Source organism: Phalacrocorax carbo, chromosome 3 (genome assembly GCF_963921805.1).
Source record: "Phalacrocorax carbo chromosome 3, bPhaCar2.1, whole genome shotgun sequence".
Taxonomy (NCBI): domain Eukaryota; kingdom Metazoa; phylum Chordata; class Aves; order Suliformes; family Phalacrocoracidae; genus Phalacrocorax; species Phalacrocorax carbo.
The window spans coordinates 7,684,881-7,709,393 of record NC_087515.1 but is presented as its reverse complement, the minus strand read 5'-3'; the positions used below and the strand labels follow the sequence as shown (position 1 = coordinate 7,709,393).

General features: G+C 36.0%; 1 protein-coding gene across 1 annotated transcript in view; it reads right to left on the bottom strand.

Annotated features, from left to right (window-relative positions):
- The window catches only part of RYR2 (ryanodine receptor 2), a 437,201-nt gene that overhangs the window by 118,900 nt on the left and 293,788 nt on the right, over positions 1-24,513 (bottom strand). The window contains exons 43-58 of the mRNA XM_064445463.1: positions 22,714-22,828; positions 22,002-22,134; positions 20,705-20,808; positions 19,176-19,311; positions 18,301-18,487; positions 17,717-17,822; positions 16,325-16,445; positions 14,890-15,059; positions 13,661-13,881; positions 12,040-12,130; positions 9,012-9,152; positions 8,020-8,183; positions 5,696-5,774; positions 5,080-5,169; positions 3,804-3,941; positions 1,525-1,602 (exon numbers count right to left, since the gene is read on the bottom strand). Of these exons, the coding sequence (XP_064301533.1) occupies positions 1,525-1,602; positions 3,804-3,941; positions 5,080-5,169; positions 5,696-5,774; positions 8,020-8,183; positions 9,012-9,152; positions 12,040-12,130; positions 13,661-13,881; positions 14,890-15,059; positions 16,325-16,445; positions 17,717-17,822; positions 18,301-18,487; positions 19,176-19,311; positions 20,705-20,808; positions 22,002-22,134; positions 22,714-22,828 (2,074 nt within the window). The remainder of the gene's footprint in view (positions 1-1,524; positions 1,603-3,803; positions 3,942-5,079; positions 5,170-5,695; positions 5,775-8,019; positions 8,184-9,011; positions 9,153-12,039; positions 12,131-13,660; positions 13,882-14,889; positions 15,060-16,324; positions 16,446-17,716; positions 17,823-18,300; positions 18,488-19,175; positions 19,312-20,704; positions 20,809-22,001; positions 22,135-22,713; positions 22,829-24,513) is intronic.

Sequence of the window (24,513 nt, the reverse complement as noted above, 5' to 3'; positions counted from 1 at the left end):
AGACCTCTCTTCATAATTAAGGACAAATGAATCATAAAGCCAACCAGCTCTGCTTTATAGCTGAGGGCTACAAAGGAGATAAAATTAATGACAAATGTTAGAGGATATGACATAAGAGAACAAACAAGGGAGTAATTCAAGTTCTAATGCCATTTCTCTTGTTATTTGTGACAGGTTGGTTACTTTTTCTCTGTGTTTGGTTTACTGCATCGTAATATCTATGGTGATGTTCACATCAATAATTGTTTCATGAGCATTAAACAAAGTCTGCACAGTCTTTTGACTACACTGAGTCTATATAAGTGTTAAATGATGTAGATGTGGTGCTTAGGGACATGGTGCAGTGGTGGCTTTGGCAGTGCTGGGTTAACAGTTATACTTGATGACCTTAAACATCTTTTTCAACCTAAATGATTCTATGATTCTATGTAATTATAATGAAGCTGTTCCATCAGTTTAAGATATTAATGTAATGACAGAAGTATTATTATTCAATTATCAGTTTTATTGACTCTTCGGAATGATCAGCAATCTACTGAGTGTTTTAACTCCAGTATGATAGTTAATTTGCAGCAAATTCTTATTATTGTAAAGCTAATCAGCAACCCAAAATGGCTAGAAATATAAAAGTGGAAACTACAAGATAGGAATCAGGGAGGAGAATTCACTGTGAGAATTTGATCAGAGGCACACAGTATGGTATATACTCTACAGTTAGCCAAATACTTTACTACTCTTGCTTCTTTCACTGCACTATGACAGAGTATGGGCAAACTTAACCTTGTCTTTCAGGAGTTTTTTGTAGCCAGCTTTGAACGCCATGTGGCCATCACTAGACTGGTACAAATGCTCATGCTAAGTAATTTAAAACTGTCTAGTGTATGTCTACATAGTATTGTAACCATACTCACAGTAAACTAGTAGACTGTAAAAACTAGCACCATACTCCATCAAATGCCACAGAAACATCATTTGTTTATCAACTAAAAAATATTGTTCCAAATAACAACAATCTACTGATAGATCTGTCAAAATCCTGCCCCCAACTACTTCATCCTCTATTCTCATAGTATTTGTTGTAACAATGGTTCCTGATTCTTATGTCTTCAGTTCAGAAAAAAGGGCAATGACAAGATGTTTTGGGAATATGGTGGATAAATGAATGATAAACAGAAAAAGCGGATGCTGCAAGCTCTTCTAAACAGGAGTCTCTTCAAAACGACAGATGTTCACAAAGATAGCTGGGAGAAATCCATCCAGGACTAAAATAAACTTTGAAGCTTTTCAGAATGAACCGTGTCTTTTAGAGCAATAGAGGATCAAAAAGCAATGATGAAAAGGACAAAAAAAAAAACCCCAACCAACTAACCAAAGAAAACCTAAACAAATAAAACCCCACACAAACCAAATCAAAGCATATCAAAGAGTAACATAATGCACCAGATCCATTTAAAATAAACGAGCAGAAAATAAAAAAAATAAATTGTAAAGAAAGAGTAGGAATATTAAGTGTTTGTGACTTACATGTAAGTCTCTGGAGAGGGTGACATTGCTCATGTCAATTGCTCGAGGAGCGTAACCATGGGCTGTATCTACAGAGATCTGAATGACAAACATGCAATTCAGTGGAGTTATACAAGCATATGATATGAAGAAGTTAACATTAACAAGATACTGAAAGTAATGAAAGAACTTAAGGAAAAAATTACTTGTATATCTCTAGAGAGCAAAAGAATCCTATGTAGCCCAACTGAAAATATATCAAGGGTGGTAAACTTAAGTGAGATTCAGGCAAAGGTCTACATATTTTGTTCCCAAAGACAGGCAGTCATCAGACACAAATCTCCCTCATTCCAATGCAAATTCAACTTGAGTTCATTTAAGATTTTAACTCATTGTGAGTAATGCTACACTAAAGTTATGATTAAACCTCTGCATTTTCTAGGGATTTTTTTTTCCAGGCGGGCAAAATCTCAGACAACCTAGTTTAAGGTGAATTCAGGCAAAAATCAAGCTTTGAACTTGGCATTTCAACCCTATTTCTACATGTAGGAATAGAATCCACTAAATACATATCTTCTTCCTTCTGTCCCTCCTCCCCACTCAGAAAATATAATCATTTTGTCATTCTTTCTTTCTACTGCCTGAATTTGTCACAGGTTTGCTTGTTACATTGACACAAATGTTTGAAGAAGGATAAACAATGACAGAGATTCTCTGGATGACAAGCCACTGATGCAAGACATGTGGCTTGAAAAGGGACATTGCTCGGCTTTCCTCTATGGTTTCTGCTGCAACAGATACATGTCCCCCACAGGTACATCTTCCTGTAGAAAGAACAGTGTCCAGAATTTTGTTCCTACATCTGGTATCATTTTCATATGCATGTATATAAGCATGTACATGGCCTAGAATTTCAAAGGCCTCCTTTCAAAAGGCAGGTATTTTTAATAGAGACTAAAATAAAGGACATACAAGCAGGACACAGTAAATAAATACTGAGGAAGTATTGTTTTCTAAAGCAAACAGTGCAAGCATTGTTACATTAATATGAAGATTCTGACTAAATATACTTAAAATTTCTCAGCTGAACACAGGAAAACGCACAACATATTCTAAACACAGGATGAGTATTAATATGATTCTGAAATACAGAAATATTTTAGGCTTCAGAAACTCTTCTAGAGAAGTTATGTAATTTCATTATCATAAGGGAAGACTATAACTTAGCTACAAAAGCTGTTTTCATATGTTGATATAATTTGAATCTCAACTGTAAAGCTATTCATTCTAATGAGCTCCTTAGGCTTACAGTATATAAAAATATCTCTGTCAGTAGAGTCTTTGGGGCTGGTGTCACAAACACCCAAAACTCAGGAAATTTGGAAGTCAAGAATTTAGGAAGGCAATTGTAGTGTGCAAACTATAATGTGTAGTTCAGCCCAAGTGCTAAATCAGTTGATACACACTTCCCAGTGACTATAGAGAGTGGAGAGGCAGGCTCAGGTGCTCATTTTTCACAGGCATATCACCACTCACAGATGTAACCACTGCAGAGCTGAGTGGAGAGAAGAGGGAAAAATTTTTCCCCTACATTTTATTCCCCACATTGGTTTGACTTGACATGTGTCTGTGTGAATGAGAGAGAAAGAGATTTTCTCTCCGCCCCGGTTTAAATGCAAAGTATATGGAGCTCTAAGAGAATATAGTGCCAGTATTTCTCCATTTTATCCTTACAGCATTTTGATTTAAGAAGGCTATTCTAAAGGAAAAAAACCCTATCTTTAACATTTTTCAGAATTTTTGGCTGTCTATGGATGTAAACTTTACACTGCATTAACTTAGATGTTTGTATTAATTTTCCTTAAAAAAAATAATATATATATATGCACCTTTATTTATTTATTTGCATGCTTAAAGACATCCATAGCCACCAAATTCCAAACAATAGCAGACTAAAATAATATTAATACCCTCTATTAATGCATAATCACCTACTAATGTAAATAATTCCCCTAAATAATGTAGTTAACTTTAAATCAAGTGAAGAAATACACTCCTATTTCAGTTTTATTCATTTTTTTGAAAATGTTTATTAACATATTATTTTGGAACAGGGACAAAAACTTCCAGCTTCATTGAACAGAAATGCAAACCAATCTTCAGAGTTGGACAATTGCTTGTGAAAAATGCTTTCACATATTTCTATGCTCTGGGTTTATTTCATCACTTGTAAAATCAAAGATTGGAGAGCAGATTTTGCACACTTTTTTTTAAGTAAGTTTTTTAATAAAATGGCTCACTTGACTCGTTTGAGATATGCGACGCGTCCGATTATACAGTGCCATGGAATCTCCCTCTCGTGTTCTTTCAATTCGCCATCCCCATGCCAGCATAGTTTTTAGTGATTCTTTGATTGGCCATCGATAAATTTCTTTCTCCTAGAAGAATGCACATGCAATAGTTGACTTGTCTATTATACAGCTGTACAGAGCAAAAAATAATTATTGGCCTTTTGCCTGGTTATATTAAGATGCAAAGAAATGTACTGAAATCATCCCCTATGGTCCAGAGATACTGCAAAGCAGCAAATAAATCATATAAAATATTTAAAAGTTTATTTATCATTTCACAGGTGGGCAGAAGAATTCTGGTGCTGCAGGAAGCTGGTGACCACAGGGATAGCCGCGTTAATGGCATGCTCAGATATGAACTCAAAAGTGGAGCAGTAATTATCAGGAGTAATGCAGTTTTTGTCTGCTACATAAAACAAAAAGACATAATCATAGAATCATAAAAAAGTCTATGTTGGAATCGACCTCTGGACATCATCTGGCTCAACCTTCTGTTGAGTTCAGATAAACTAACCTAATTGGGCTACCAATGGTTACGAAGATTAGGTTATCTAGGGCTTGCCATGTCGCGCCTTGAGCATTTGCAGCGCAGGTGATACCACCACTTCTCTGGACAACCTATTCCAATTTTTAAATCGTCAAGATAAGATGGATTTTCAGAAAGCATTTCTGCCAAAGCAGCTCATGCCCATTGCCTCTTGCCCTGTCACTGTGCATCCCTGTGAAGAGAATACATCCGTCTTCTCTATAACTAGTATTTAGGTACTGGGAAACCAAGATTATATCCCCATCAGCTTTCTCTTCTTTAAGATGAACAAACCCAGTTCCTTCAGCCTTGCTGCATTTATCAAGTTCTCCAGCCTTCTAAGCATTTTTCATGGCCCTCAGCTGGAGACCAGACAAATCCTAAACCTAAGTCTTTACTCAGCAAGTAGGCATTCTTGCATGACCTCACTGTGAAAATATACTGGCAATGTGACACTTCAGTTTCACCATAAGTTATACCATGCAAATTCAGCCATGAGAGAACATAGGCTGAGTGGCCTATTTATTGTAGAATAAAACCCTTCTATCTTTTTGAGATGTTGCGGAAGGCAACAATCACAGATTAGCTGACGTACTTTAAATAAATTTTTAAAAAGTGATGTAAACACAAGGTGATATTTTCACAGCAAATGAAGCAATCTTTGAATTGCCCTGGATCAAGAATGAAAAAATTCCTTACCTTCTCAGATAGTAACTTATATTGTTTCATTAATGGTTGCACTTTTGCAGATTCAGAATACGTTTCACCATATGTCCATCCATTGGCAAACTGAAAACAGTAATAATGAGAAGAAAAAATGGGGAAGAGCAAAAAACTACAAAAAATGCTATTTTAATTGGTACAAAGGACCTGAATAATGTGTCTGCAGAGATGTTATCTTAAAAATTTCCTATCTTAAAAATACCTACGTAGAGCAGAATACTGTGCCACGGTTGAGGAACTATTTTTAATACAGGATACACAAACTGCACAAAGGGATAAAAACCCTAAGGAGGCTTTTTGGTTAAAAAATTGAAATTTCAAGTCAATAAAATCCTTAAACAATTAGCAAGTGTATCTACTCAATTGTCAGCAATAAAAATAATGAAATGATGAAACACTATTTTAAAAAACTCTTGTGAATTTACAGAACTTTCTCCTCAAATGCATTTCAAGAAAATATAGGTTTATATCTTAACTACATATCAACTTGTAGCATTATGAAAAATAATAATAAATGGAGTAGAATATTTTAAAGATTAAATTGATTCAAATAAAAATTCTGATTTTGCTTTAACAGGAATATAGGTTTTACCTTTTCCATTGACCATTTGTCATGAGAGTGTTCTGCATATTTGTTAATGAAATATTCTAGCTTTTCAGGGATTGTAATGCTGAAAGTGAAGAGAAAAATAGCCATTATATCACACACGTTAAAATGTGAATGCTTTTGTATTGAAGAAAACTTTCAAGTAAGTAATTAGTAGTGCATACATCCATTCAAAGCATCTTACTGTACTCTGCTTCCTCACATACAGTTTGCTCCAAGCCCCAGTTAAATCAAGGAAAAAATCTGAGGTGTTTAAGGAGCCCCTGAACAAGAACCACAGCTGTTGTAGGAATTTTACTACTTCAACACACACATGCATGAAAATAATCAATAATGATAACAAGCACTCAAATTTTTTGTCATATATTTCTACTACTAGCATTAATTTTCTTAAGATTCATGATATAACTATGACAGTTTTAGAAATACAGTGATAACTTATTGCACATTTCCATTATAAAATGCGTGCTAACAGTCCTTTTTGAAACTCATGAACTATTTTATATATTCTTATAAATTTTATTATACGCTTGAAGCACTGTAACTTATGACAACTCAAAAGTTATATGCTCAAGGCTTTATTTTCCAACATCCCAGTTAATATTAAAAATATTAAAATCACTATTAAAAATAGAAAAACCCTACAAATAAATACACTAGCCCTTCAACAGGTGTACAAAAGAGTGCAGAAGTTAAGGTTTCTTAAGCAGCAAAGGAAAAGCAGCTCTCCTTAAGCACTAGAGACAGAATCCTCTTCCAAAAAATAATTTATTAAATATCAGTATTTTTCTGCATCTCCATTCCCTACAAAGGAATAATTGCTTCTTGATCACTTATGAAATAGCAGAGTCTTCCCTCCTAAGACAAAGAATTTTGGCAGCAAAAGTGTTACAGTGCCATCTACTGCAAAGTAGAAGAGTCTGGTTTTTAATCTTCAGTCATAGGCTGGCAAAAAGCAGAAATGTAAAACAAAATTATGCCAGAGTAATAGTTTGCAAGAGGCTAACCACACACGAAGGTCAGAAAACATTCATCCAGCATGGTCGCCTACTAAGGGTATAATAGTTTGAATAATTTCAGAAACGCAATAAACTGACAAGTACATTAAGGTCATATTATCTATCATGTCATATAAATAGTTCTAGGACTAGTAAGCAATGTGATGCAGAATTTGCATGTTAAAAGAATATAGGATAAGTTGGAAGTGACACTGATAAAAGTAGTGCTTTCTTTGTCTTGAATCATCATAGAAGAGTTGATTCCTATGGCAGTGAGGAGACTAATGATTTAGAAAATGTTAAGTAACATTTTCTGAGTTTTTAAAATATATTCTGGCTATCTATAATTTTCCTCTGAAATTATACCAGATAAAGTCATATTTGACTACCTAAATGCTAGCATAATAACCTTACTAAATTTTGTTAAATCTTCATATACCTTAAATGCTTCTTAGACAAATGAATTTTAATGGTCACTGATGTGATTCCTATATTCCAGTCTAGATTGTTTTTTACTAGCACATTTCAATGTGCATACATGTACAAGCATGCTGTAACAAAGGTATTGATCTACTGATGGCATTCTGTGTTCTGAATGTTAACAAAGACAGCTCACAAAGGCAACTGAATCAAATGTCTTACAAGTGGCATTTTTCAAGATCTAGTATATAAACACTGCTGTAAGACTACTCTATACAAGGGAGAATGGGGCACTGGCTGTAGTCAAAAACCAGGGCACAAAATTCCCATTCAGATATGTGTTTGGTCTGGCTAACGTACTTAAAAGAGCATGGCCAGAGTCTGACCGTCTAGAGAGAATTAAAATCTTTCTGCCCAGTTCCCCATTATTCATAGTAAAAAGAGATTATATGAATGCATTATCATAATTATTTTCTGTAGGTACACTGTCATTCACACACAATGGAATTAGTGTCTTGGCACATGTTAATAATGACAGGGATGATGTAGACTAGTCTACTTTTTCTGCTCCTAAAAACATACAGGTTTGTTTGCAGCAGACATACAAAGGTAACTGGACAGTTCTATCTTCAGGCTGAAAATGCATTAAAAGTGTTCTAGGCTGACCAAGCAATTAGGTATGTAACCGGGTATTTATTGCATTATATGATTTAAAATAAATACATAAATAAAAAATAAAAATAGACAGTTACGGTCTTCATTTTCTCAGAAGATAAGCATTCAGAAGAGAATAAAAGCTGTAAGTTCACATCCTACCCAACAACAGACTCCATCCCTCTTTTAAACATTCATGATAACAAAAAAAAAAGTTGCAACAAAATAATTCCTTACTTTGATGTGTCAACAGGTTGAGGATTAAAGTTCCCATCTGAATCCATTGAAGACTGTTTTTCCACCATACTGACATAATTTGATTCCATATAATCTGGAGGTAAGGCCCCAGCAACTGCGCTCAAACAAGGCAAAGCCAGTTTGAACAGCTCTTGTTCATACTTCTGTGGAACACACGGGACGGAAAGCGAGCAGTGAACGGAAGCTATCAACATCACTACTAAAACTGATACAGCTATGTGTGAAACCAAGCAGCCACAGAATGGTTTTCTTACTCAGTGTGAAATTGAATTTTTGTTCTGAAAATAAAGGAACCTGACTGTCCAAAGCATATCATACACTGCAGATAAAGCTAGGATCAAGTCTTGTTCTTGCTGAAGTAAGCTGGAAGCGTATTGACTTCACTGGGAGCAGCACTAGGCTTTTTTCTTATGTCTGGGAAGAGCACATAGCACAGGAATATGCCTAGCATTTCTAAATGCCTAGATTTGACATTAAAATCATTACATTTTAAGCAGGTTGGTTAAAAATAGTCACAGAATGAACAATAAATACATACCAAGGTATATTATTAAACTTTTGTCCAACATAGCATTGATTCAAGGATGATGAAACTACAACTACTAAGCAAAGGACTATGCTCTTGGTTTAAGGAAGGATAGTGTGTGAGGCAGGAAAGTGCATTTCAGTCACCTGCAGATGCTTGAATTTGCTTTTAGGGCTGGGAAGTGTAGTTGACCTGTGTAGATACACCTCAGGATTACTTCATTAGCTATATAATTTTTTTTAATGTGCAGACAAAATGCTATACCTACGTTAAAGCAGAAGCTATAAGAGGAAGATTTAAATTTACTAAAGCCTGTATTTTTCCCTTTAAAGTGGATAACAGAGTCTTGATAAAAGCTGAGTAAAAATGGCAGAGTAAAGAAAAAGCATTACACAGTAAGGCTTTTACAGTAGTAGATATCAAAGTGAATATCAAAATTAATTACCTTTTGAGACAAAGCATCAAAAATACCCCAGAACAACTTTCTGGATAAATGAAGTTCTTCTTCTGAGGCAGCGCCAAAGTTACCCCATCCACCTGGCAAACAATAGTACTTCCAGCATCTTTCATAATGATTTGTCAGCAACTAAAAGAGAACATATTTTGAAAGCAAACAAAATATAACTGTTGATGTTCTTCCTTCTGGTAGTTGACACTGCCAAAAAAATACCTAACTTTTATCAGGAAGCCATGTTGTGTATCTGTTCTTTAAATCACTGGTGGGTATACACACAGAACGAGCAGTTCTTTCTTTTAGTATGTGGCACATGCAAAAAGCATGTGACAGAGGATAATTTTCCCCAAAACCACAAGAACTCTGTGCACCATTGTTCCAGACACTGCTGCTTGAAGGGTAAGATAGTAGAACCATGATTATACCTAGTTCCCAATTATTATTTACATGTCTGGCAGCTACTCAACAATAACTCCCAGTGTGACTCCTCTCTTCTGTGAGTTGTAAAATCTGCTATCAGTCTACCCTCCTTCCCTCTATTACAATTGGCAGACGAGCTTTATCCACTCTCCCTCTCTTTCATTAAATATATATTTCAGGGATACTTTCATCTTAAGTGGTTACAGGATTCCAAATTATCAGGGACTCAAATGGTGCGAAGACCTGCTACTGGGTATTTGCCAAACTAAAACATCACACATTTTGCACTTAATGTGTCCACTATGTCACTGAGTCACTAGACAAGAAGAGGAAAGATTAGTTGTACATCTGTCAGTACAGGCGAGTCCCCAAAAAATTTTCTGGTAATAGCAAAGCATGGAAACCTAGTCCTTCTTAGAGGGAGATTTCCCTAAGGCACAGAATAATCTTTCTAAAAAACTTAACTGAAATTTTAATTTGGAGTTCCTTTCAGAGTTCCCCAGAGAAAAAAAAAAGAAAAACCAGGCAATTTTAAATTGCAGAAACCAGCAAAGGTATTCACAGTAGGTAGTACTCTATTCTGTTTTAGCCTTCATGATTTCATCCTCTCTTCCCATTCAAAATTACATTTTCAGATGCATAATTAACCTGTATCTGTCTCTTTACACTACTATAACCTGTTTGCTAGCACAAGCCCATAAGGAATATGTACGGTACTTTCAAATCAGAAACATGTTAGCAGATATAAATAAGAACCTCTTGTTAACTCACTGAGAGTCAAGTTTATTGTCAGTGAAACCTCTGAAAAGTTCTAGTTCTATCTTCAGATAACGAGTTCACTTTCCTCAGAAATACCTATTACTTGCTTAGGTGCCAATGGACTATCATTTGCCCATGCTAACACCATGGTTCTCTTCATATCTATATTCTCCCAGAGCCCGACTTGCCAAAAGGATACAATTATTATCTCCCTGTTCAATTCAGCAATATGGAAAAGTGCCTGCAGTCATGACTCTCGGTATCAAAAAACCTTCTATCCTAGATGAACTGATCTCACGGCGCTGGGGTCATTCCTTACCCCCAAAAAACCATAGCTACATAGAGAGCACCAAGTTACTATTGGGTTTTTGCAGCATATAAAATGTGCCCCTTCAGGGCAGTATACTAAATTATCAACTGCTTTTCTCACACATAGGCACTAAAGAATGCTGCTCCAGCATCTTCAGTTTGATTGAGCACTTCTTGGGGGTGACAACCAAATTCTGAAGTCCTTGGCAGGGGAAAGATGATGCAGCAGGTGCTGGCTTTGAGACAAATGATTTAAATTCCTCATCTGAAGTCAGAGACCATAATCTGGCTAGTAGAAGCCTGCATAATTTTGAGGAGTATTTTGGCAAAGAAATAAGATGCAAAATGCAATTAATCCTGATATGTGGCTTTTAAAGCATAAATAAATATTAAATAAGAAAAGTTTAATATCTCATTCAAAGTTGTGGTGGGAAAGCATTAAAAAAGACTGCTGAGAAACAGCAGTAGGTAAGGTGGGAAATGGTATGTTTCTTAGAACTGCTGATGACATCTGAGGAATCTGTAAGGAATGTGTCACCTCAAAAGGAAAAAACACATTTTTCTTGTGCCTTAGGAATCAGAATCAAAAGATATGGAGAAACCTTTGGGGGCTGACCACAAAATAAAAGATTTATTAAAAAAAACATGTATTGCTTAGACTTCCAAGCAGAAACCACAGAAAAAGAGTCAATTTTCCAAGACCAAGGAAAAACACAGAGGGCAGAAGCAAGGGTACATACAGACTATCATAGAATCATAGAAAGGTTTGGGTTGGAAGGGACCTTTAGAGGCCATCTAGTCCAACCCCCCCTGCCATGGGGAGGGACATCTTCAACTAGATCAGGTTGCTCAACTAGATCAGATTGCTAGATCAGGGCCCCGTCCAGCCTGACCTTGAATGTCTCTAGGGATGGGTCATCTACCACCTCTCTGGGCAACCTGGGGCAGTGTTTTGCCACCCTCATTGTAAAAAATTTCTTCCTTATATCCAGTCTAAATCTACTTTTCTTTAGATTAAAACCATCACCCATTGTCCTGTCACAACAGGCCTTGCTAAAGAGGCTGCCCCCCCTCCTTCATACAGTCCCCCTTTAAGTACTGAAAGGCTGCAATAAGGTCTCCCCGCAGCCTTCTCTTCTCCAGGCCGAACCACCCCAACTCTCTCAGCCTGGCCTCACTGAAGAGGTGCTCCAGCCCTTGGATCAATTGCTATCTTCCTTTGTGCACTGGATTCTGCCCCCTCCCCCCAAGGGTTTTTCTATTTTGTTTCCACATGGGCTTAAAAAAATAAAAAAAGGAGGTAATTAAAGGAGAAGCAAACATTAGACACAAACTTCATAATTCCATATGTATGGATGTAAATTAGACTGAATTCCTGCTAAAGCAGCAATTTCTCTTTAAGAACTACGGCCTTAGATTATTGCAGAGCGGAGATAAGGTAACAAAGAAGATAGAGAATATTCTCCATGCAAGTCTTCTCTGTTACATTTTGTTACAAGGAATGCTGCTGAATATTCAAATATACTTTTACCTTGAGAGGCATCTTTGCATGTTCATTTAATAGAGGAACATCAAATACTAATCGTCTCAGCAAATGCTGCATCATGGAAGGCCGCAACTGCCTAAAAGCAGACAAACCATTTCAAAAGGCTGTACCAGCATAGTTTCATGCAAATTATTAATAACCACGTTAAAGCAATCCATTAGTTCTATGCCATTAAAATTCTTCAAATTCATAAAGTAATCGGATTTTGCTTGTGTCACTAAAACAATGTGTCCAAAAGAAAGCAAACAAGTGCATACCAAATAAAACCTTCTAAACAAGCTGCAAATCAAATGCTTCAAAGAAGCAGAGAAAATATCCCACCTATAGACAGAGAAAATCAGGAAGAATAATTATTGAATTTTGACATTGTGTATCATGATCACCATGGCCATGAGAAAAGGCTATAACATCACTGTCTTGTAATATATCTCAATGGCTCTTTAGTAACTCTTTAGATGCACTAACAAGACACACAGCAGTGGGCACCAGCTGGATAGACAGAAGAAATACGTATGGCATGGACATTAAACCTTTCCAGATAAATAGCAAACACTGGTCGATTTTATTAGTTCTTATCAATCTGAAAGGTGGGTGTCAAGAGGATGGGGCCAGACTTTTCAGTGGTGCCCAATGACAGGACAAGGGCAATGGGCACAAGTTGGAACACAGGAAGTTCCACTTGAACATGAGGAAAAACTTCTTCCCTGTGTGGGTGCCAGAGCAGGGGCACAGGCTGCCCAGGGAGACTGTGGGGTCCCTTCCCTGGAGACATTCACACCCCGCCTGGACGCGTTCCTGTGCCCCCTGCTCTGGGTGTGCCTGCTCAAGCAGGGGGTTGGACAAGATGATCTCCAGAGGTCCCTTCCAACCCCTGCCATTCTGTGATTCTGTGAAATGGTCAACATGATGTATTTTACAAAGAAATGCTATACAATACTTTTTTACAGTACTATAATATAACTGTCTGTCATTTCCATAATTATGTGAAAAAAATCATGGTGATTATTAAAAAAACCTGGTGATTTGAAAGCCTAAATGTTGCTAATTTTAATTAGAAATTGAATTCATCAGTGCCCAGTCAACTTCTGATAACAGCCTGTAGGCTTATAGAAAGTTGGGTAGTAATCAACTATTTTTGAGACTGCAGATACCCAGACAAAATTTTTCCCCTAGGTGTCAATACTGAGGCAGAACAATACTAGTCATTGATTAGGATTTCAAATGTAACACAACATAAATAAATATGTCTATAGAACTGTATAACCTACTGATCATCAACCATACTACCAATCTGTACAGCTAAAAGTATTTAAATGGCACTTCAGTGTATGCACAATTCCACATTTCCAGAGCTTTGTCTTCTTGCAGTATGACCTCTTAGCTAATCGCCAAGGTTTTAATTTTAAAAACTTGCTAATAGCAAAATAATTGAGGACTGCATATAAGTGATTAATAAAGTTGCAAATTTAATACAGTGTATTTAAAATATCACAAACATCTACCAGAAAACAAAAATCTTAATTGTGCTGCTGGTGGCATAGGTCTGCTTTCCTGTATTATAAATGTCATAGTCAGCATTCCTGTCCAGCCAGGCATATTTTCTTACCCACAGATAGACAGCAAACACTCTTCAATAGAATCTCGCTGAGCTTTGGTAAGAGAGCATCCCTTTGAGAGTCTGTACACAGTATGCAATAAGGAGTCGATGAGGGAGGCATGGTGCTCTGTGCCAGCAAAAAGAGGAGCACATCTGGTCAACAGAGGCAACACTGCTGTGCAAAGGTATCGATTCAGAGCCAAAGCCATATCCGTAGCACTTAAAGCAGCCTGTGAATTAAATGGGACAGAAATTAGATTTGTCTCAACAATGTTGTTACAAATCAAAAGAACTTGTTTTTCGTTTCTTTTATAGTAGTAACAAAGAGGGAAATTTCCAAAGCACGCAAATGAGGATTTGATAGCTACTGCAAGCTGGATGCCTGCTCCTAAAGTCTCACAGATGGCTTCTGTTTTGTTTTGTTTTTAGTGAACAAAAACATAAATGCTAAAGGTAGCCATTCAAAACCAAAACTATTTTCAAGACTATATTAAAGAATGTCATAGTTGCTTAACAGAAATCACCAAAATCAGGTAATACCAGTCAAGTCTGCATGTGCAAAACTCAGTATGTTTCTGTGTTATGGTCAAGCCCAAGTTCCAAGGGAGGAAAAAAGTCTTCTCTTTCTTAAAAAAGAGAAACCTGTTTTTTCTTAAATAACAACATAATTATTTTCAGAAAAATGTTGACATAAAAGGTCAACAAAAGGTCCAAAACAGGGAAATCAAAGCCAACACCTTAGCCTTCATATAAGCACTCTAAATCTGATCTTTCTGGAGCAAGCCAGCTAAGGACAAAAGGCAGCAATTTTAAGGAGGAACTAAAAGAAAAATTTTGTGATTTCCAAAATAACAACATAGGTGTCCCTAACAAGTGCATGGAGATGGACATTTTCTGTGTGTCTCTGGAAAGAGGCTCTCAGTCACATGCTTCATTGGCAGCTTATCTGATTTTGATTCCATAGCACAAGCTCAGAAAGTCTCCTGGGGAAAGGCGTTGCAGCTGTTATGGATATGGGTATCAATGGGGGCTCTTATAAAGTGAGCATCATTTGGAGAATGCTTCTTCACTGTTCGTCAAGTATTCTCAAAGCTCAGTGGCAACAAGGAGCTCATCCAGCATTTGAGAAAAGCAGAAGACAACATGAGGAAATAATACATGGTTTTTTAAGGGATGAAAAATGCTGCAGTGTTCAGTTAGATGGCAGAACTGAAATATCAACAAACTTAAACCTTTACCGTATCTAAAGAAGCAGCAGCACGAAGATCTGGCAGAAAGCCAACTTCCAGAAGGTGTAGAAGAAAATCCTGGTCCTCAATTCCATAGACCCTGTCAAGGAACAAAACCATGGCTGCCTTGTGATCTGGGCAAAACCCCGCAGACATGTCAGGTTCCACCACAGTACCATCTAAAAGGAAGAAATAAGACTTCAATGACAAGGATCATCCTTCACCAGCAGCCGAGGCAGTCATGCTGTTACTTGTCAGAGGTTTTGAGTCTCTGTTAAGACCTAAGCATCTTTCCCATGGTTTTGTTACACAAAGGCAACATATTTGTAGTTAACTGAAAAAGAGTAAGGCAATTTCTTCCCAGATAGCCCTCAAAGTTCTACGTGCTTTGCTGTTCATGCTTTGTGTATTAAGGCATTCTTATCAGTTGATATTCTAATAAAATAAGTACCCAAAACATAATAATTCATCTACAGAACTACCTAGTTCTTAGAAGAAGCAGGCAGAAAGTAAAAAAATACAACAATTCTACATCAAACTCCCAGGGAGTTCAGAGCACTGGTGAGTATATCTGCAATTTATGACAATGAATTAAGATTGTGCCAGAAAGTCCTCTGTATCTGAAAACTTCTGAAATATCTGAAAGGAATTCACTGAAATAGTTTTAAATTTTGATACTTTCATTTTAAAACCAAATTAAAAAATCCTGTATCTGTGAGCTGTACTCTAAGCTACTGAGATATCACCTATAGATCTATCACTATTTAAAATCCAAAGAAATAATGGTGCAATAGTATAACTGATATTTTTATCTCTCCTACTGTAAGCTTTTGGGCATTCTTGTGCTGTAAGTCCCTAGACATTCCGTGTTGCAATTATAATGTTCTGTCTCCAGACACCCAAAAGAGAAGATGTAATTTTTTTCCCTTTTCTACTGATGGTCACATAGCTCCCACTATCGCTATCAATTCTATATAGGCAGAAAACACAAAGGAATGCATTTGCATATGTATGTCACACCTATAACTTCACCACAGTTGCTGAAGAACAACTCTGGTGTCTTAGTAAGATCTGCTAGAAACAATTGATAGGGTTAGAACAGCAAAAGCTAAGGGTTATGTTATCAAGAAAAGAGACTGTAATTTTTCAAAAATATTTTAGAAAAATAGAAAGTATGCATTCTAAAATTTCTTTTTCAAGTTGTAATAGATTTTCCTGATTCAACTTAAATGAATGGGATTTAACTGTACACAGAATTATTGCCTACAGCATGCAGAAAAATTTTGAAACATGTTTGAAGCACATGATTTCTATTCTAATTCACATAATAGTTTAATTTCTATAAAATTTTTAAATACTAAGAGAAGTATGAGTATCAATATGTCATTAAATTACAAAACATAAGAATGGGATGGGAGAAAAAAAAGTAGATTAATTATCTTACCTTTAGCTATGGTTGGCATGTGGAAAGGAATACTAATTACTCCCACCAAATCTTCCAGTGGAATCAAAGACCGTAGAATTGATCTGATTCTAATGGCTTCACCTTTGCCAGCATGAATTAGCTAAGGAAAAGACAAATAAAAAATAAACAAAGTCGTCTTTTTATCTTCTGTACGTGGTCATGTTCTGGAAACTTCCTGAATCATAGACAGACAAAAATAACTGCTCTCAAAATCACATTAAAATTAATAATGCAAATTTCACGTAGTCTGTATTTATTTGCTGTATTTTGGACGTAAATATGCAAAGTCTAGAAACCTAGATGTTTGGTTGTTAAATAAGACAGCCTATTTCTAAAATGGATTTTACGTAAAACAGGTGAACAAATCATTAAAATGTAGCACATGAGGGGAGGGGAGGGAGGAAGCAAAACAGATTTTCAAATGAAAAAGCCAATTTTTCTGTCCTGGCCAAACAACAACCCTTTCGGGTATCCCAGTTGTTTCAGTTTTGTTTTAAAAAAGGCAGCGAGACCAGAAGAAAACAAGACAATTTTTTTATTCAAACAAAACATATTCATACACTGACCTTATTATATGGATATCTCCTTTGTCAAGTTATCAACATCTGCACAAATCTGATACTGATCTATACTGATCTATATGAATTAGGGCACAGTTCAGGGTGAAATGAGAAACTATGCAAAACTAAGTAGAATTTCTGAAAAACAGGAAGGTATTTTGCATTGTAAACAACAAATATTTTCAAATAGTTTCAAACTCTTAGGAACTCAGTGGTAAGGGCTTGTTTTTTATAGTGTAGATATCTAATTATTTCTATCTAATGCCTGAAATAGTGACATCTTACCTTTGAGAAGGTTTGTCAGTGTGAATAAAGATTATGAGCTATCAATGTGTATGTCCACGGACAATGCTTATTTCTATATTTTAAAAGTATGCCCTATAATATTTACTCTCTTATATGCAATTTAAACAGTCTGTTTAAATACGTGTATATGAAGAGAGTAAAACTGTGGTTTAAAAAAAATAAATCACTCTACCCCATCACAATACAGAAATCTGAGGAGTTTGATTGGCTCAATGGGCAGTCAAACATTATTAACGATAAAATGTTGTTGAAGTCCAACCACAGGGAACAGTAACAAGAAAAGCAATGGAATAATTCCTTTAAAAAAACAGTTTCTGAATAGTTTACAGAAATTCTTTGCAAATCAGGAGATAAACATATTATATACATTAAGATACTCTGTAGCCGTACCACTACTTTAATACCTGATAACGCATTACTGTGAAAAAGCCAGACAGCAAACTGTTGAACAATCAATAAAACAACTATGCCTTTACGTTCCAACACATGAAGATATAAAACTTACATGCATTTCAGGGGCACAACGTCCTAAGAGATCAATTAAAGCAGCATAAAAGGTCATTATTGCATTTCCCATGTGAATAGTGTCATCTTCTTGTTCTTCCATTTCACTGCAAGTAGTTAATTATTAAAACAATTAAATGTTGAAAAAATACAAAGAAGTTTTTACATCAACAGTGAATAAAGAAAATCTGCTCAGAGGTGTAACAGCTTACACCTAGTGGCTTCCTGTTAACTAGTGGACTTTTAGCAGACTAACACAGAATGGAATTTGCCCCTAAAAGATTGTAGTGACAACTGCTTTGTTACCATTTTTCTGTCTCATTTTGCATCAGGGGATTGATTCTTAACTGACTGACAAAGAACAAACAGAATTCAAAAGAGGATTTAATATTTAGAGAGAGTTACTTAAATGAACAGTGCAGAGGAAACACTATTTCACAGAAGACAAATCCATACCCTCCACAGAATCCAAGGAAGAATCCAGCTGACAATTCAAATGTTACACAACCAAGTCATTTCATGACTAAGATTTTAAAGCAAAAAACCCAAAGATTATGGCAATGTAAGCAATTCCGCTGCACGTACAGGGTTTTACTAGATCCATTACTTGGGGAAGGTCCATCTCTTGTTGGATCTTCTGATATTTGTATTGCTTCTTCCATGGCAGCAAGTAACCCATTGCCTCCTTCTCCTCTTAGAGCTGGGCCAAAACATTCAGGCCGACGGATAAGCAGTCTGACTACAACATTAGCATTCTCCTCCACGCTCTCTCCTACCACATAGAATAAATATCAAGATTTAAGATTATAACAACATGACTTCTGAAATATAATCAGAAAAAGGTAGACAAAAGTGCAGAATGTATCCATCAGTAGATAAGTTTAACTACAAATCAGTTTAAATATCATGACAAAGTTACATAAAGACACATACTCCATTACCGTAATAAAAGCTATGAAATAAAATGTGATTTAGTTCAAAATCAAATGGAGCCAAAGAAGTAACTATGTACTGAAGGATGTTTAAAGCATCACTGAAGCTACTGATTTGTAGTAAAGACGCACAGCCAAGTGAGAGAGGTGATCAGGGGATCAATATAGCTGTTCAACACTAAAATTGGACTGTCTATCTAAATCTTCATCAAAAGATGGGGGTTTGGCTCTATGTCTACTATGAGTTTTATCATAAAAAGATTTAGGACTCTGCTCTACTTCCAAAGGAAATGTGGGCATTTCAAAGAGTAAAGATGGATCTAAAAAATGAGGCATAGGCTTGTAGGACCCTACGTGACTTGTGAAATGGGCATCTAAATTCCTGTGTGCCTTGCATAATTCTACTCTTTCTGCAAATTGTCCTGCAAATTTACTTTAACTTATCAACTTGGCTTGTGTTACTATTTTAAATTACAAACTTATTTGAACATTAGAGGAAGCCATAAAATTTATAGTCTTCTACTCTACCATTGCAAAAAACAGCAAAACGAAGAAAATCCAAATATCGCTCTCCTTCAACTGGATTCCATCCGATGTCTGGGTAGCCTTTAGAAATCAACAGAAGGCAACTCTGTAATCCGCATCCAGCCAAGTAGCGAACCACCTAAAAGCCAGGTGAGATGAAAAAGATACTAATTGTAAAAAAGAAGTGCAGTTTCAAAGGGAAGCATCCTCGTACGTTGCCTTGGATATGGTGTCCACATTCTATTATCCCCAACAAAACCATATCATACTCTGGGAAAATCAGAAGAGCAGCCTCTTAGTTCACTTTCCCAGTCTTTTCCTACTTCTGCCATGAACTGCAAGACCTTATTTATCTCAATTCCATTTTTCCTCTCTCTAAATCACCGCTTTGCTATCTATAACTAATTTCTCTTGCAACCTTGAGCATTACAAATCAGTCAATTTTGTAATATTCCCAAATACACACCATCCTCATCTGAAAACACATCTTCTAATATAACTCACGGGTCTACTCTCTTATTTAACCTTTCCTTTTCACTTCCTTTTTTCTTCACTTCCTTTTTTCTTCCTTTCTTCCTTTCTTTTTAAACAGCATAACACTGTTACTCAGACCTATAGACTCAATAGCAGTTTTAGTTGGCCCTCTCCTTTCTGAGTTGTAAGCATAGCCTTTAATCAGTTCAGCTTCTTTTTGCTGACCATTTATAGGAACAGTAAGTCTGAAAATGTGCTTTTAAACACATATGGGCCATCCTCCTATCACAAGAAAGAACCATCTATACTTATATTACTCCTGACAGATGGTTTCCTACAAAGGTTGTAGCATCTCCAGAATTGGAGGTCTTCAAGAACGAATTGGGCAATGTATTCCACTGTCTTACTTTCTATCAGAAAGTGTTTTGTAATGTCTGTCTTAAACCTGTCTTCCCATTATTTATACTACTTTTCTTATCCACTATTGACATAGTAAGCATTATGCTATTTCTTCTTGCAGCAGCAACTTACACATTCTACACAATTGTCACAGGCTTTCAAGTTTTTTCTTCTTTAGTCTAATTAATCCCAATTCCTTCAATATTTCCTCAGCCAGGTTTAAATGTTAGGAAAAAATACAGCTAGATATAGATAGATATCTCTATGAAAATTTGTCATATATTGTAATAAGTTGTCACAAGGCTTCTAGTAACCTCTACTGCATTATGGCACCACTGTATGTCACCATCAAGACAGAACAACAAAGATAGATTTTAGCAATGGAGTTTTATTGGTATGGGCTCCACTGTTCCCAGAGTAAGAGCTGCCCTTGAGGCAATCCCTTTTGGTTACACTTGTGTATGTAATAACTGTAAATTGAGCTCCACTATTCAGACCACCAGCAGAAAGAACAAACAATCAGATCCTGATAGTCTTCCTCTGAAGGGTACCTAAAACTCCCACATAATTCTTATAATCTTGCATTTTGAGTACTTCAGGAAACAGGAATTTCACCATCTCTACAGGGGAAAAAAATGGTTGATAAAGAAGCTACCAACCTTCTCCAGATCAGGCTCCCTTAAAGCTAGTGCAAGTTCATTGTTATCCATCACAGAAGCTGCTGCAACATCTAAAGGCGTTGATCCTCGCATAGAAGGAGAGGCTGTTAAAATAACATTTAGTTTCAACACAACTTAATAAAAACCAACTATTTCATAGGAAATACATTAACAAATTTTTTTAATAAAATGCAACATTTTGTCATTAACTAGCACATGATTATAAGCATATAATTTATATCACTGTTTATAATAAAATCATGCACTCGCATGAAATTTGACATTGGTATGAGATCAAAATACAATGTAGATGTTCAAGCTAGAAACAACTTTTCTTGCACATTCCTATTCTCATCACATACTGTTTTAAGATCTCATTCTTGTTAATTTTCCTAACTGGCACAACTTTGTTTAGAGGAAATGGTAGCAGGGGTTTTATTTCTAAAACACTGACATTTTACCCACTGTATTGAAATAGAAAATATCTTTAAGCTTTAAGATATATAATTATATGTTATCTATTTCTTTAAAAAATGGCAGCATTATAGCATTAGAGAAAGCTAAGGTTTTCATATTAACACTCCAAATGCATTTGATTTGGCCACTTTCTCTCAAAATAAATTTTTAGTTTATGCTTCTGACCTGTACCTATATATTAATACAGAATTTGGGATCATTTGAAAAAAATTACTGTGATGATTCTAAATAATTATATCTTCTCAATTACAAGTACTAAATTAAATAAAGCATAAATGTATCTCCTCTATAACACTTCAGCCTAGAAAAGAAAGGCTACCATTTTAGGAAAATTTCAAGGTTAATTTCTGAGCATCTGTACATGCGTACTTAAGCAAACGAGCTCTATTCCTCCCACTGCCATAGGTGTATACTGAAGAGTCTACAGAAGAAAGTGTAGGGGAGCAAGCTTGAGCAGTGACAAGTAAGCCCTAATAAATGCTGCCAACATGTATTTATGATTCTCTCATCAAAATCAGGATTTTATTCTGTTCCTCAAAATGTGCAACTAAACACCAACTCTCTCTTAATGTCCAGGCACATACAAAAAAGAGTATACTATATTACCTCAACTAAACACTACTGTCAGGGGTTTGTCTGGAGTTAGCAATCCAGTTGATGAAGATATTTTTGCACTGGATAAAGGAGAAACTTCAACACAAACAGAGGGATGCAGAAAAACACAGGTGGTTTTATATATATATACATATATATATATAAATCAGCAGAAGGTTCTACGGTCTTGGTTTATAATCTCAAAAGCCACACACTTATTACTTACCAAGGCCAACACTGCTGTTTTCCAATAAATAGCTAAGATGATCAAACATAGCTTTTTGATTCTGCCTGCTGATGCGGCAAAAATAACATAGAAAACGACAGCAGTTTGCCACCATCTTTGGGAAAGTGATTTCCTAAGAAGCAAATAAAACCAGACTGAAGCTCAAACTCTAAGACAGGCATAAAACTTGCAAAAGATCGTTTGCATAACAGCTTTTTAACACTACTATTTATGCATTGTAATCACTGCACCTCAGTGAAGTAAACTGTTTAGGTTTCACCCTAGAATCAACAGGGCTTTCTCAGCAAATCAGTACCTCCTTAAACCCCAAAGATCAACCTTGAAAAACAAGACCTGGGAACACCCATAAATTCTAGATTCATATACGAAAAGATGTAAATGCTCAGATTCACAGAGTAACACTGCATTCATTTTTAAATAGTTTCTAAAAAGATCTCCCCTTTAAAAACCAGTAAGCATATAAAGTGATTTCTGCCGTTTTTCCTTTAAAGCATCTGAAATGACAATGCTAATTATATCTTTGTCAAGAATGGAATGAGAGATTCTTCTAAAAACTTAGTCAACTATTGTGCTAATGGAAATCAGTAAAAGGTTATGGTCTCAGTACCTCCAGTGACTGCTCAGTACCTTAACACAATAAATCTTTGAACAGCTATATTCTAAAATGTCTTTTAACAGTGAATTGCTTTACCTTGGATTCTCCTCCACCAAGCACATTTACCATCACTTCCATGACAGTTTCATGCATGCCTAAAGCTCTCATGAGATTTGGGTGTTGGTAAAATACTTTGTTGTTCATGATGTCTCTACAGGAAAACAAAATAAGAAATTGGATTAAAATGCTATGGACCAATAGTCTACCTATCATGTCATTTGCAAAGCTGATCTACTGTGCAATTCTTCTCCACCTGAGGTGTAAAATTACCTCAGGGACTTTTTCAGGTTGAGTCTCAATCTCTCCTGATAGTCTACTTTTCTATGCACGTTGTGGAAGAACTTGACCTTTCTTTTCCCATATTATAGTTATTTCCCTAATGACCATTTGATTACACCAGAGTAGGATGCTGTTCTATTTTCATTAGAAATTCCATTCCAGATCTAAAATTATTTTCTGACAACAGTATGATCAAAACTGCTATATTAGCTCAAATTTGAAATTAAACAAATCTCTATTTTTGACAAGCATTCTTTTCAGAATATATCAACCTTGAGACATTTGACAACTGCCATCAAAACCAAGAAAAACAATTGTAGGGGAATGAGAATATATCCAGCTATCCTCTAAGCATCAAAAACTGAAGCTGCCTAAATATTAATCTTAGTTCATGAGTTATGGCTCAGAACTCTCCTACGTATTTCAGCAGAACAGATTTACATACTTTAAAATCAGTCCTGAAGATTATAATGTCAAAATTTTATGATGACATTTTATGTCCAATAAAAATGCCTAGTTTAAAAAGTAATTAAATTTCTAAACACTGTAATTAGTCTTGAAATCACAGGCAACCCATCAATAAATGTGAAAGCAATCACATCATGGGAGAAAAGGACTAACAAGTCACTACAGAAAATACTGCTGAAAACCATTCAAATTTCATTGTACATTTTATAGCAGTCTTTTTGTTTCTGACCTAAGACTCCTGCAATCAGGCAAGGAAAATTTCAGCCTTATAAAAGATGAGACTTGAAGAGGACTGTTCCATCACTCTAAAAGCTACAAATCCACAACTATCAGTAGTCATGCAACAGAATGCATACAGTGTGCCTGATGCAGCTGGCACTATCACGAGTTTTTGGCTCCCAATAGCTCCCAGAAAGATTAGTTGATCTTTTTTTCCCCAAAGCCTACAACCAGACTTCATATCAGAGACGACAGAGGATAGGCCCTGCCTCCAAAAGCTATCATACCACAACTCCTTCCTGCACTAACGCTTCACGCTGTGGAAAAAGATCTTGACGGTATCAACCTAACAAGTCATTTTAAACTCTTCTTTGTCTACAGCAGCTTTCTGTACAGAAAGTCAAAACGTCACCTCAGGGGCTGGCCAGCATTATTACACTACTTTGGAAAGCACATCCACTTTCAGTGTTCTGTTTAACTGTGGGCTGCATTATGAAATGTCACACTTAAGAAAAAAATCCTAACAGCATTTCTGAGGAAAGTGAGTTTTTAAGCAGGAATGAGTGACACTTCCATTTCTCAGCTGGAAGAAAGGAATACTTTCCACTCACAGCAAAAAATGTGGCATTTCTAAATAGGTGCTGGAGCCCAGGTTAGGCTATAAAAGGTACAAATGGCACAGCTGCGTAACCTACAAGATAAACAAGACTACAACAGAGACTACCAAGAAGGGTGACGGGAACAGGCAGTGAGAACACTAGCTTAACAGAAAGTACTATTTCTTCCTCACACCAGACTTTCACATACCACCAAAAATGTTGATAAAATTAAATCAGATTCACAAAATCTTAGCTTTTAATTCACAGCAGA